Source organism: Numenius arquata, chromosome 26, assembly GCF_964106895.1.
Source record: "Numenius arquata chromosome 26, bNumArq3.hap1.1, whole genome shotgun sequence".
Taxonomy (NCBI): Eukaryota; Metazoa; Chordata; class Aves; order Charadriiformes; family Scolopacidae; genus Numenius; species Numenius arquata.
The window spans coordinates 5,545,948-5,559,552 of NC_133601.1; the positions used below are offsets into that span (position 1 = coordinate 5,545,948).

General features: G+C 48.6%; 1 protein-coding gene across 1 annotated transcript in view; it reads left to right on the forward strand.

The window, feature by feature from the left end:
* Window positions 1-11,351, forward strand: part of ANTXR1 (ANTXR cell adhesion molecule 1) — a 113,559-nt gene extending 102,208 nt beyond the window's left edge. Inside the window, exon 18 of the mRNA XM_074164108.1 lies at window positions 9,342-11,351. Within this exon, the coding sequence (XP_074020209.1) occupies window positions 9,342-9,611 (270 nt within the window). The 3' untranslated portion in view covers window positions 9,612-11,351. The remainder of the gene's footprint in view (window positions 1-9,341) is intronic.
* Window positions 11,352-13,605: the final 2,254 nt, after the last annotated feature.

Sequence of the window (13,605 nt, forward strand, 5' to 3'; positions counted from 1 at the left end):
CATAAAGGGGATCATCCCAGTCACATCTCCATCCAGGGCACAATTTCCCCCGGACAGAATTACAGGGTTATGCCTTTAGCATTGACGGTCAGAGATCTGCCTCAGAAGCCAAGGCAAATCTAGCAAACAGGGATGGGAATTATTTCTCACTAAACACTGGTAGGACAATATTCAGCGGACGGTAATTCCCGTTTCCTCGAGCCATTAGCACTGCCCTGCACAGGGTAATTGTCCTGAGTCATGTAACGTGAAAACAGCCAATGAGTTGTGTTCTTCTTGTGTTCATACTGTGGAAGATCTTGTCCTGATCCCTGACCCGTCTTATTTGCCTAAAGATAAATTGCACCCAAAGAGATCCTCACCAGATTACTGATTTCTGGAAGAATAGATCCTGCAGGCTCTTTCTTCCTCTCCAGAGGGATGTTTACCACTATCCTTGACGGGTTGTTCCAGTTATCTGTGCCAAAAGAAGTGTTTCATTTTTCATTTGAATTTTTCTCCCTTTTCCTCCTACCCAGTAGGTTTCGTTATTCAGCCTCCAGATGAAAGATTACAGTCCTGTGTGAGGCAGTCTTTGATGTGTCGCTCAGCATTTCTCCAAGACTAGCTACCTCTTTCCAGAAAGACAATGGGAAGAATGACCAGATCTTCCTGGAAATGACGCCCATCCCACAGCGTAAATAAGCCAAAACTAGCTCCTGCAGAAGCCATCAGGCCTGTTTGCTGACAGACAAATGCCCACTCATCACCGAGAGCCACGCTCCTGAACTCGGGCACGAGCCAAAGATTGAGGCTATTAAGCTCATTCCCACGCTCGAATTTGGCAAGATAGAAGGCTGTATCATCTTGTTTCACTTTTTGCAGGAGTTTGCTCTGAGTGCTTTCTTTTCAGGAGGTTCCCCAGCTGGGTCAGTCCTGCGTGGTGTAATTACAGACGCCCAGAGCCAGAGGCTGGCAGAGCAATGGGTATTGTCTGGGTTGTGGCAGGTGAAGAGCCAGGCACAGACGGGAAGTTATGAGTAAGCTTCTGAGTAAGGGTTCAGCTGGAGGCTGAACTGGCAGCACCACTCGTCGTGCTGCGGGGCTCTCAGATACACGATGCTATATAGAGAGGACTGAGATGATACTCTAAATAAGCTCTTACTTATTTCAGATTCTGTGAAAGATCTGCGAAAATGGCAATACTTCCTCGCGTTCAAAGTAGTGTCCCCTGTTCTTCAATGTATACTGCTGTTGGGTTGCTTGAACAGAACAGGATCACATAAATACAAATACAAACCATGGCTTTAACGTCTGAATAGACCAAAACATATGAAGGGATCAAAGAAAGTTAGGTGGCTTTTCTGCTTCTTTTTCCTTCTGCATTTAGACAGGGTGTTTGTCTGCAGAGTAGGAAACTGCCTCTGATGTAATTGGAGTTCAGTGGCCGTGTGTAAGATCACTTGTCGCTAGTTTGGATAATGTGTTTATCATTCTCATTTGGGGTAAATCCCACCTCCTTACCGGCTTCAGAAGGAAACAGCATCTTGTACTCCTCTGTTTCTGGGGGTTAGAAAGTCAGATCTAGCACGGCATGTGGTACTGAGACCTGACAGAAAACTCTGGATCTTGCTCCAAACTTTATCACTCTGCAGAACATTTCACAAGGTCTTTTAAGGTAAGTTTTCAATGCTGCTTCTGCAATAAGAGACCAGGTTATTAGAACCCTGTTGGAGTGATGATCTTATCAATGGAAGTCTTCCTCTTAATTTTGGGAGAAAATAGGTCAAGCCTCCAATTTATTATTTATTGAGTGGCCAAGGTGGCAAGAATGCCTTGGGAATGGTAGGTTTTATGAACAACACTGAGTTCTAGGCTCTGTACTTAGCAATGAAAGACAGATGGGAATGGTTTTGTTGCGGTGATGTTTTATCATGAAATGACACAGTTTTAATAGTTGTTTGGTGACTAGCAGATACAGAGGTAGCTGTGTAATTAGTGCACTTGCTGCAGGAGGCAGTGTTTCCTGGCATTTCCCAGCATAGTCCACCCAGAGGGATCTCCCCGAGAGGGGCTGGCTAACAAAGCCCAGAAACCAGTTAACAGTTTCCTAAAACTCCAGACTCCCTTGTGTGATTTAGAAGGCAGGACGCTGCCAGCTCAGGTCCTGCAAGCGAGGATATTTCAAACTCGCAGAATCCTAGCACGTAGCAGAAGCCACCTGGCATTTTGGGGGTTATCTTGGTGGGGGTTCAGAGCAACAAAACCCCCTGGGGACCCAAGAGCTCCCCAGCCAATGCTGCTCCCAAGGGACAAAGTGTTGGTGGGAAGCAGATACTGATGATTCTCACCCTGGTCTTTTCCTGGTATCACCTGCGTCCAGGCACAAAGGGATGCATTTTTGGAGAGAGGTTTTGTAAAGTACCCTGTGCAGAGACCACTTTGACAAGCGGCATCCACACCACGTTGGCTACAGGCAGTTTTTCTCCATAGCCACAGGAGAGGCAGTGAGAGATGTCGGTGCCGTTTGGCTCTCACTGGCTGCAGACAGGCAAGCTGCCAGCTTACCCCCATCCTCCCCCCGTGGGGCTCAGAGCTGCCATCACATCCACTGGGATCCACTCTCTATTTCTTCTTCTCTCCCCACTCATCACCTTCACAGCTCTTGGTGTCAGCTTCATGCCTGGGCTGGGTTCAAATCAAGCACCTGAGATCCATGGCAGGGAGGGGGTGGCTTGGAGAATCGAGCATTAGTTTCTCTCATCCGTGTATGTGCTTTGCTTTTAAAGTAGCTACGGTTTAGTAAATCATCTCTTTGCAGAGACTAGTGACAACTCTCACATGTATTTCATGTTTGCCTGTTACTCATTTGGCCAGTGACTCCTGCAAGTTTTTGTGCTTGCTTGATTCAGCATCACGTATCAAATCACAGGTTCATTTTCACATTTCTTTTTTTTTCTTCTGTCTCTTTCTTTTCCCTTTTCTCTCCCTTTCTCCTGTCTTTATTTCTATATTCCTTTTTATTTCTCTTTCCTCTGTCTCATAACAACAGGATAAAACAGCGTATCTTTTATGGAAAGTTTGAATTACTAATGACCCATACAAAACAGCATTAGGGATCGTATCTTTTCCAGTGCCTTTTTTTAAACCCAAGAGCTCAGAAGCCAGTCCCAGTGTTTTATGATCTTAAAATGGTGATATTTCTCCAGGTATTAATAGGAATGATATTAGGCTTGATGGGAAACCAAGAGAAACAGAAACATTTTTCATCTTCACTTCGGAAAATCCATCTTCCTCTTTTTGAGATATCTTTTCAGTGTTGTGGAGGCCATGCCGCTGCCCCGGCAATGCCTTCTCCATCCTGAATTACCTTTCTGCCGTGCCCTGCGTGAGCCTCACCCTGAGGAGCTGGAACCACAGAGAGCAGGGCTGAGACGAAACAAAGAACAAAGCTTCCTCCTGGTTTGAGTCCTGCTGGGGTGGAGGGTGGAGAGCTAGCTGGTTGGAGAAAAAAGAAATACTGCCGTGTCCCGGGAGGAAGGTCCATCCTCCCCATGGCTGGATTCAAACATGCCGAATCCCAACATCCCTGTGCAGGTGGAGGTCTGGGCAGGCCACCGTGAGCTGTGCTCTGAGCGACAGTCCCTCTCCCGGTTAGTTTCCAGGCTCAGATAAAAGCAGAAAGAGGGGCAGGAGGAGGTGGGAAGTGGCTTGGACAAGGCTGTGGAGCTCCTAGGAAATGCCACAGCTTGGCTGAGGCATCTGCTGCTCTTTGCGCCTCTGCCGCCAGGTCTGGGTCCAAGACACAAAAACTGCAGCTCGCGCCCCCCCAGCGCTCAGCAACCACCACCCTCCGCTACAGCCCCAGCAGCCTGGCGTCCCCCCCACCCCACGTCCCACCCTTCTCCTGCAGCCCTGGCAGCTCTCCTCACTCAACCAGATGTGAAGAACAAAAGGAAAAGCTTGGATCGAGTGTGCAGCCCTCCGGCACCCCGCGTGCGGCAAGCTCGCAGGGCAGGCCCGTGGCCAGAGGAGACGAGCCTCCCGCGGCGGAGAGCTTTGCTGTCCTGAAGGCAGCGCTGCCGCCCTCAGCCTGAGACAACCAGCGCTTGAAGGTGAAAGAGCGAGGGCACTCCAAGTAGAATTCATCGCGCATTTATTTGCCTGCGAGCAGTGCTCTGGCAAAACAACATAAACCGCAAGAGCGAATTGCCCTCACTGATTTTGCTGATTCCACTAAATTTCAGATCCAATAATGTCTCCATATTGCTTCGGTTGTCTCTTCTGAGGCACAGCTGTGACTCTCCCCCCTGGAGCGTTGTGGCTGCAGAAAGGGAAATAAAACCTCTCCAAGGCGTTCAACACAGCAGCCTTTTAATATAGAGCCTGTTCCCTACATTCCGACATTCTGTGTCTCCAACTCCTGTCTCCCTGCTAGGAAGACTAATAGAACTGACTCCTCTTATTCTCAAAGTATAATCTGGTTAAGGAGGTTTTTTCCTGAGATGAAATGTGACTTCTGTTTAAGGATCCAAAGTAGCATTTAGGGTTCATTTCCTGCCTCCTGGATGTTCTGCCACCATCTTCCACATCCAGCTTATCTAAATTTGGACACCTAAGTGAGGTGATAAGCCCTGGTGGGAAGCCAAGAGGGGCTGCTAACTGGTGGCCATTGAGATGCTCCTAAAGCCAGTCATGCGAAGGTCCTTATGTTTCCACTGATTGCAGAGAGATCCCGCGCTCCTCTTACCTGTCGTGCTGCAGACATTCACTCTGGTTTCGCATCCAGACCCCGAGGCTGAAGAAGGCATTTGGGCCCATTTATTTAGGGGTCTGTTACCTCTCACATCACCTTCTGTTACCTGTGGGCTGAACTGAACTGAACTGTGCTGGCAATGGAGAGCCCTGTAGAAGCTTGAATGGCTGGGTGATTAGCCAGCCAACCTGACCTTCATCCAGACAGTTTTCCAGATAAAGCAGCACTGAACCACGGAGTAGGTCAATGGTGCTGATGTTTTATTTTTCTATTGCAATTGCATGGTGCAAAGCCCAGCTGCGACTCAGGGCCCCCTTCTGGTAAGCACAGGTGGGAAAACACATCTCTTGCCATGCATTTCAGAGAAAGCTGGGTCTTCTGCAGCTCTAGGATTACTTGTTTGTGGTCACGCTCTGGCTAGCACAACCTCTGCACTTCTGTGTCTGTTATCATATTGCTAGATACAAGATGAGAGCCCTGTTTAACATCCAGCTTTTTAGTTAAAGTAGCTCTAATCCTCCTGGGTCTGCTTTGCATTTGTTCCCAGGGCACTAGTGAAACATTTTCTGCCTCTCCTGTGCAATGGCATAGTAGTTTGTTTCCTGGATATCTCCTTGTCATTCAATCTGACAGTCCTCCTCCCCTAGGAGATGTTGGCTTCTCCATCTCCTTGGAGGCAGCGTAGCTGCCAAACTCCATTTCAGACCATTTGGACCAAAAAGTCCTCTCTGGCATTCCCCCTCCCCATCTGCTTGGGTGAGAGAAATGTCAAGCAGTGACACAAGAACTGCCTCGGTCCATCAGCTCCCGTGAGAGGAGGCAAAAGCCTGAGCTGTGCATCTGCCCGTCACACACGTTGGGTGCTCTGCAGAGCTACCCGGGCACAGTGGTGGAAAGTGTTGCCAAACAGGTCACTGTGGATTCGCTGCAGAGCAGCAAAGGAGACAGGAGGAGACAGGGGACGGCGTGCTTGAGCTGAGAAAAAGGCACACTCTGTCCTGTTTTAAGGGGAATAAGGTTGGAGCTCTGAAGTTAGACCAGCGTGGTGCACAAGGGGACGGGGAAGAGGTGTCTGGTGGGTCCAGCTCTGCGCCGTACCCCGTGTCTGTGCTTCACTGCTGCCTGGTCTCTGGTCCGTGTCTCAGTGGCTGATGCTCAGATTCCGATCTGGCCACGGGTTCAAACCAGACAGCACGTCCAACATGCCCATGTTAAAGGACAGTTGTCAAGGACAGTGGGGATTTAATCACATTTGAAAAAAAAAAGCTCTTTAATTTCAAAGCAGCCCTATTACTGGAGAAAACGAGGTGTCGTTAGTCATGGATATAAGCAGTAGCTCACGGACACAGGCTCCCGAGGCGGTGGCTGACTGCAAACAGCAGTGTACACGTAGTGCAGCTGTACCTGGTCTGGCACTGCTGATCCGTCCAACCACGTTCTCATCAATGAGAAGTCAAGCCTTTGCCTGTGCAGAGGATGCACAGGATGTACTTACTCTCTTACCATTTCGGATCGTGCCTTGGGCATTGCCGTGAGTTCTAGATGGCTTTTAGTCCTCAAGCCCTGCCCCGGCCCCAAACCCAAGGATTTCTGAGCCTCGCTGCATCCTCTTGAATGCTCTCAGGGCGGTGCTCAGTTCCATTTGGATCAGCAGCGCCATAACCTCACCCCTGGAGCATCCAGACGGAGTATCTCTCCACACAAAAACAATTGCAACTTTTTGTTCTCTGGCTGGGATTCCTGGACTGCTGCTTTTTGTTCAGGCTTATTTTATTCTCAACATAAATAAAGAAAACAAAACTAGAGCAAGTAATAGTCTGAAATTACTAAAGTTACATTGCAGGAGATGTGGAACTAGAACAAGGAAAACATTCTCATGGGTTTTTTTTTTTCTGAACAGAATTGGTTAATCTTGAGTTCAGCCTTTCACTCACTCAGCAGGCCTTCCCCACACTGTTTACTTAAAATCACAGTAAAGTGCATTAAAACGACATTAAAGTAGAGACACCGGTCCACAGAGAGCAGATAGAACCAGGGTTGCTGGTGAGATGAGACAGCGGGTGCTCGTTTCAGGCTGTCCTCTGCCCACCAGACAGTGCCCCCTCGTTGGCCGGTGCCAGAGGGGGGGGTGCTGCGGAGGGAGGTTGCCCGCGCTGGCACTTCATTGCGTACTGGCATTTTGTCCTGTGAGGGGATGGAGACCCTGTCCCCGCTGCAGAGATGCTAATGGCAGCGCCGCACACGGGGCAGGGGTGAAGCCTCTCCTCCCTTTTCCCCCCGTCTTGTTGTGCTGTAAGGACAAGCCTTAACGGAGAGAGTGTTAATCCTCAAGGAGGGGCGTTACCACGGGCATATTCATGACCGTGTAGGGTGCTGCCCCTGGGGAGGAGTAACCCCCTGGACCAGGACAGGCTGGGGGTGACCTGCTGGAGAGCAGCTCTGAGAAAAAAGACCCAGGAGTCCTGGTGGACAACAGGATGCCCATGAGCCAACAATGTGCCCTTGTGGCCAAGAAGGCCAATGGTGTCCTGGGGGGCATCAGGAAGAGTGTGACCAGCAGGTGGAGGGAGGTCATCCTCCCCCTCTGCTCTGCCCTCATGAGGACCCATCTGGAGCACTGGGACCAGTTCTGGGCTCCCCAGTTCCAGAAGGACAGGGAACTGCTGGAGAGGGTACAGCAGAGGGCTACAGAGATGATGAGGGGCCTGGAGCATCTCTCTTAGGAGGAGAGGCTTAGGGACTTGGGTCTTTTTAGTCTGGAGAAGAGCAGACTGAGGGGGGATCTGATCAACACCTATAAATACTTCAAGGGTGGGTGTCAGGAGGATGGGGCCAGTCTTTTTTCAGTGGTGCCCAGTGACAGGACAAGAGGCAATAGGCAAACTTGAATATAAGAAGTTCCATCTAAACATGAGGAGGAATTTCTTTCCTGTGAGGGTGGCAGAGCCCTGGAAGAGGCTGCCCAGAGAGGTGGTGGAGTCTCCGTCTCTGGAGACATTCAAACCCCCCTGGACACCTTCCTGTGGGACCTGCTCTGGGTGGACCTGCTCTGGCAGGGGGTTGTACTGGGTGATCTCCAGAGGTCCCTTCCAACCCCATATCATTCTGGGATTCTGTGACCGTTACAGGGGTCCCTGCTCTTCCCTGGAGATGCCTCAAGCAGAGCCTGAGTTGAAGCCAGAGGTTCTTCCCGCTGACAGAAGGTCAGGGCTGGGCCATACCAAGAGGGTTCAGCTGCCCCCGTGCTCAGAGCAGCCCCGAGGAGATGCTCTCGTCTTGAACTTGATGCGGTTCAAGGCGCTGTGAAATCTTTGTTTTCCTTAAATGACCTTTGCTTGCACAAGACAGGCTGCACTCAGCTGTGGGCTGCTCCGCATACTTCATCGCTTCAGCAAGGAATCCACTTTCCTCTGCTGAACGGCTAAGACTCAGACAGATGTTTCTTCATATCCACAGAGCATGAGGCGATAATTGGCAGAGCTCTTGGAGAGGAGCTGTCTGTACCTCCTTATGTGTCAGCCCCTTCCACACCAGCGCCTCTCATCCCTGTCAAACCCTTCCCCAGCACCCTCCTGCCTTCCTCCCAGCATCTCCCTCACTTCACTTTGGGTCCTTCTTCTGCAGAGCGTTTGTCCCAGGGCTGGGTACAGCAGGGGGAGGATACAGAGCTCTGCAGAGGATTCCAGACGGCTGGTGGTGTTACCCCAACAGACCTTCTCCAGCCCACAGGGGCTCAATGCTCCATTTGGCATTTTGTCACCAGGAAAAACATTTACTTTGGGAGAGGAAAGAGGAAAGCAGAAAATAAGCTCACGTTCACAAGTCCAGAAACAAAGTATGGACTCAGAAATCTGATAGTGCCTTTTTGGATGATTTCATATCTAAAAGAATGTCCCTATAATACAATAGTGCTGATTCTGACATTTCACTATTTACAGTGGGATCTTTTGCAGGTGGAACTTACGAGAAAAAAAAAAAAAAGAATATCTCAGAGGTCAAAGGTTTTGTTTAAAAATGTGCAACAAACTGTAGCTTAGCACTGAAGAGCGAGAAAAGCAGTTTATTGGCTTCTCACGAGCACTAGAATATCAAGACATCCTCATTTCAGGAAAAATTCTGAGCAAGAAACTGTCTTAGTTAAACAAATCCTCCCTTTTGCCTGGTTGGTAAATGATTAGAAGTAGGACACAAAAGGCAGGTATTTGAAGGAGGGAGAGGCTCCAAAGGTGCAGAGCCCAGATTCCATGCTGTTGGAAGCTTAGGAGAGGTCTGGGAAGCGGCAGGGAGCGCGGGTCGTGCCCTGACTCAGACGCCAGCTCTGGAGAACAGGGACGGCTCCCGCAGCTTCGGTACGACTTGACGTACTGATGCTCCCTTTAAAGATCCTGGAGTCAGAAAACAGAAGGAGAGGATTTCATCCTCCTTCGCTACAAAGGCTGTCGTTGGGGTTTAACCTGGTGGTTGCTCGCACAGGACTTGCTCTTACCCGTCCCGGAGGAGGAGAGGGGAGAGAGCGGTGTGCCCAGGAGTACTGACACCCAGCCAGGAGGGGATCTCGTCGCCTCTGTCTAACTCTGCTTTTCCTCTTTGTTCTCTCTTGTTCCAGGGCCGTTGCATCAATTTCACCAGAGTGAAGAACACAGAGGCCCCCCCCAAATACCCGCTCAACAACGCGTACCCCTCACCGCCACCTCCGGCGCCCATCTACAACCCCCCGCCCCCAGCGCCCGTCTATACCCCCCCTCCGCCCAGCTCACCCACACCCCACACCCCGTCCCCGTCCTCCACGCTCCCCCCACTCCCCCCGCCGCCCCAAGCCCCCCCACCCAACCGGGCCCCCCCTCCATCCCGGCCCCCGCCTCGCCCAACAGTCTAGGGGGTCGGCCTTGCTCCCGTCTCTTCCACAAGCGTTCGAGAGGCTTTTCCAGCAGTACTGTATCACGTCCATCTTCCTGGGGGGTGGGGGGACACCAGAGGAAGCCGGACCGCTTTTGAAATGGGTGACAACAGAATGAATGACTTTGTATTCGTCTCTCTCCTTTCATTTTCTCTTATTTTTAAAATCCCTTGTGCATCAGTGCCACCAAACTACCGAAGCAAGAAAAGCCAAGAGACTGCAGGAACAAGGCAAATAACTTGAGTTCCATTTCAGCAAGGCTCTCCCCCCTCTTTGTCCCCGACACTTTCCCTTGCCTTACCATGGTAATTCCAGGATACATTGGGAAAAAAAAAAAAAGGAATGAATAATTAGAGTAAGCTCTCCAGAAAGGCAATTCTCCCCAGGGAAGGACTGCAAAAGACTCGTCCAAGTGCAGAGATCCCAGCTAGCTACCTGGAGACAACTGCACAATTCCTGGTACAAGGCTCAAGGTATGACGGAAAGCTGATCCCATCTCACTCACGTGCCAGCTGCCAAGCAAACGATGACAACTGCAGGTCTGCAAGTACAGAAACCCTTGCAAATCTGAAAAAAAAAATTGATGACAGGCAGCTGTTCCCATGGACCATGAACTGGAGAAGGGAAGGTATTGTCATCTCAGAGGGTCCGGAAAGGAGAAGGGGGAGGTCTCTGGTGTCTGGGTTTGTGTATGTTGGTCTGTGGAAGTGCAGGTGAATGAAAATGGAGTGCCACTAGGAAAACAAATTACGTGGAAAAATAGAGGAGTCGGTAAATCACAAGGCTTTGAGCCCATGCCCTGCGGACGAGGAATAATTGGTGACAGGTCAGCCCGCGACGCTCCCCGTGGGACACGGGAGTTCATCAAAATTGAGCAAAGGAATCTGGGAAAGGCATGGTTGACAGAAGAGTCTTTGCATTCAGTTTAGACTAATTATGTCCATCTAGTTAATAGCTCTGCAGTTCAGCAGAGCAATTTAATGCTGGTTTCCATTTTAAAAGGAAAGTTTCTGTATATAAATGAGGTCAGGTGTATCGACTTCTCCAAACCCAGTCTGCTTGGGCTCCTTGTTGTTGTCAGTTTGAAATGGTTACCACTGATGCATTTCTGTTTTTTCTCTAAATTGCGTTCTTTCGCCCTAGAAATGTTTCCACATGGATGTTTATTTTTTGTTTTCCTTTCCTGAATAAGTAGCAGATGCCTTCCAAACTCGTAGCGAAGAAGAGCCAGTGTGCTTACTCACTCTTGTCAGCTCTCAGCAGCATCCCTTCTATTAGCAGTTGTTGACTAAGGCAAAAATCAACACCCCAGGCACGCGAGATGGGAATCAGTCTGCCAAGAAATGCACTGGCTGCATTTCTCCGTGCTTTCTCCTCGCCTTCATGGGACCCCCACCATATTCCACAATATTGCATTACGCACACGTTTTATATTATAGCAAACCTTCTGAGCACCCGCCTTTGCAAGACAGTGCTGGAAATAGGGGAGATGACTCAGTCAAACCTCTGGCTCTCTCGTGTACCGTCAGGATCAGTTCTCACAAAATGACTCTCTCTCTGGAAATTGCGAAGTTGCAAGAGGTAAAACGTCTTTGTAGCTGCAGTGCTATGAATATCTAAGGGTTATCATAATCATATAATTTTTTTACTAGGTAAAGAAATGCTTTGCCAAGTACTTCCTTCAGTGCTGTCGGAAATATTAATTCTAGCTTTTCTAGCAAAAAAAAAGGAAAAAAGGAAAAAGGAAAAAAAAAAGTGCTCAAGGAGGAAAGGGAACAGGCAAAAAAGACTCAGTGGAGACTTGACCTGGGAGTCTTTTGGTAGGACATTTGTGAATGAACCCTTACCATGAGACTCAGTCTGTCATTCACCAGCCTTACCCACGCTAGGTCCGTGTGTCATCGGTGAGGTGAGATAAAGCCATCAGCCACGATGGATCTCCAGACCCAATCTGCAGCCGAGGCTGGCTGTTCTGCAAAAAGGCTGATTAATTCCCCCCACAACGCTGTTTTGTCTGCAGGCAGCACAGAGCAGTCCCCAATTAGGAGCAAACCCAAGAGTTTTGCTACAGGCTGTGTCAGATGGTGTCAGCTACAGGCCACGGGTAGGTCAGGACAAGGACTTTGTGATTGCAGGGGGAAACGGGAAGCTACTAACATCCTGACACGAGTTTGGTTGGACCCCCTCTTGTGATGGATGGGATCTAGTTCAATAGCTGTTTGATTGGGTTTCACGATGAAAGGTGTAAAACCTGGGAATAGTGTAATACAAGATCAACAGATACTTCTCTTAACAGATCCTCAGTATTTCAAAAAATGTTTGGGAAGGAAATTGATTTTCAACCATTCAGCATTGAGAATTTTATTTTTTTTAAGTGTCAATTAACCAATAAATCTCAACCTACTGCTGGGGAAAAAAATAAAAGCAGTGTATACTCCATGACTAAAGCTAACTTCTCGCAGATGTATATAGAAATTTTCATTCTCCCCAAACTAAGGGCGAAAAACCCCTACAGTATTAAAGAAGCAAAATAAAACCTAGATCAGGCTGGAAAAATCGTAATTTTAAAATACCCCCTATGTATTCATCCAGTTTATGAATAAAAAACAAACTCCAAATTTTTTGTTGTACATATTGTTACTGCATGCTTACCATATGTTAGATGGAAGCATTTCCTATCCATTGTGGATAAAAGAACATTTTTCAAGTTGTAGTAAATTATTATAAAGCCAATGACATTTCATGGCATGTTATTGTATCAAGCTGTGCTTGTTGTATTTTTTTCTTTATGGTTGTATTGCTTTTTTTATAAATGTACAAATATTTCCTGTAGTGACGAACACCTATTTTACGTAGCATTAATTGAAGCACCAGAGCTGCAGGCTGTGCCCTCCCTCGCTGGGTACCCACATGGATGCGGGGGGGGACAGACAAACCCCAGGGCTGTGGGGTCCCTGCTGCTGGGGCAGAGCCCTCGGGGGGCCCTTGAGAACCTTCTCAGCAAAATTCGAGCACATTTGGTGGCTGGTTTTGTACCTGGCCTTGGATTTGGGATGGACCCAAGTGTGGCTGCTAAATCGGCTTCCCAAAAGTGCCACACATGCTTTGAGAATCATAGAATCATAGAATCGTCTCGGTTGGAAGGGACCTTTAAGATCATCTAGTCCAACCATCAACCTAATTCTGATTAAAAAAACAAAAAAAACCCAACAACCCATCACTAAACCATGTCTCTAAGCTCTATGTCAACCCGTCTTTTAAATGCCCCCAGGGATGGTGCCTCAACCACTGCCCTGGGCAGCCCGTTCCAAGCCTTAATAACCCTTTCCGTGTAAAAATTTTTCCTGATGTCCAATCTGAAATCATACTCCTTTTTATGCCGGTCCCTAAAGATTAATTTAGGAACTTAACATAAGGCAATCAAGAGTGAAAATTTGGTCCTGAATTTACATCAGCTCCCACTGACAATTAATGCTATGTAAATGAGGTTGAATTAGCCGGTGTAGCATATACTGCTGTATGGTACCCTATGTACTCTCTGTCTATAAAACTTTCCTAGAAGCACGTTACACGGGCTCCCCCCACTCTGAGGCAAACACTGGTTATCGAAAGGAGTGGAGCGGCTTCCTCTGCTCTGCCGCCTCCCGCGGCTCTCCCTGGGCACGTGCTGCCGTACAGGCTGCTCCAAACAGCAATTAACACCTGTCTGATGGCATTAAATAATCAGCTGTTTCGTTTGCTCGAAATAGGTCACTTTGATTACTCCCGTTGTTTTTCATTCATGCAGACCTTCCCGTCGGTGTCTCTTGCAGCCTCCAAGGACTCAGCAGCTGCTTTTGACAACGATTCAGATTTTTTTTTTTTAATTGCTGGTGTTAGGAATTGTTGCTGGCTGCATTTTGAAGCATTCACCCGCATGAACTTTGCCATCATCCGAGTTCTATCTCTCCGTGGTGTGTGAAGGTATCTTCTG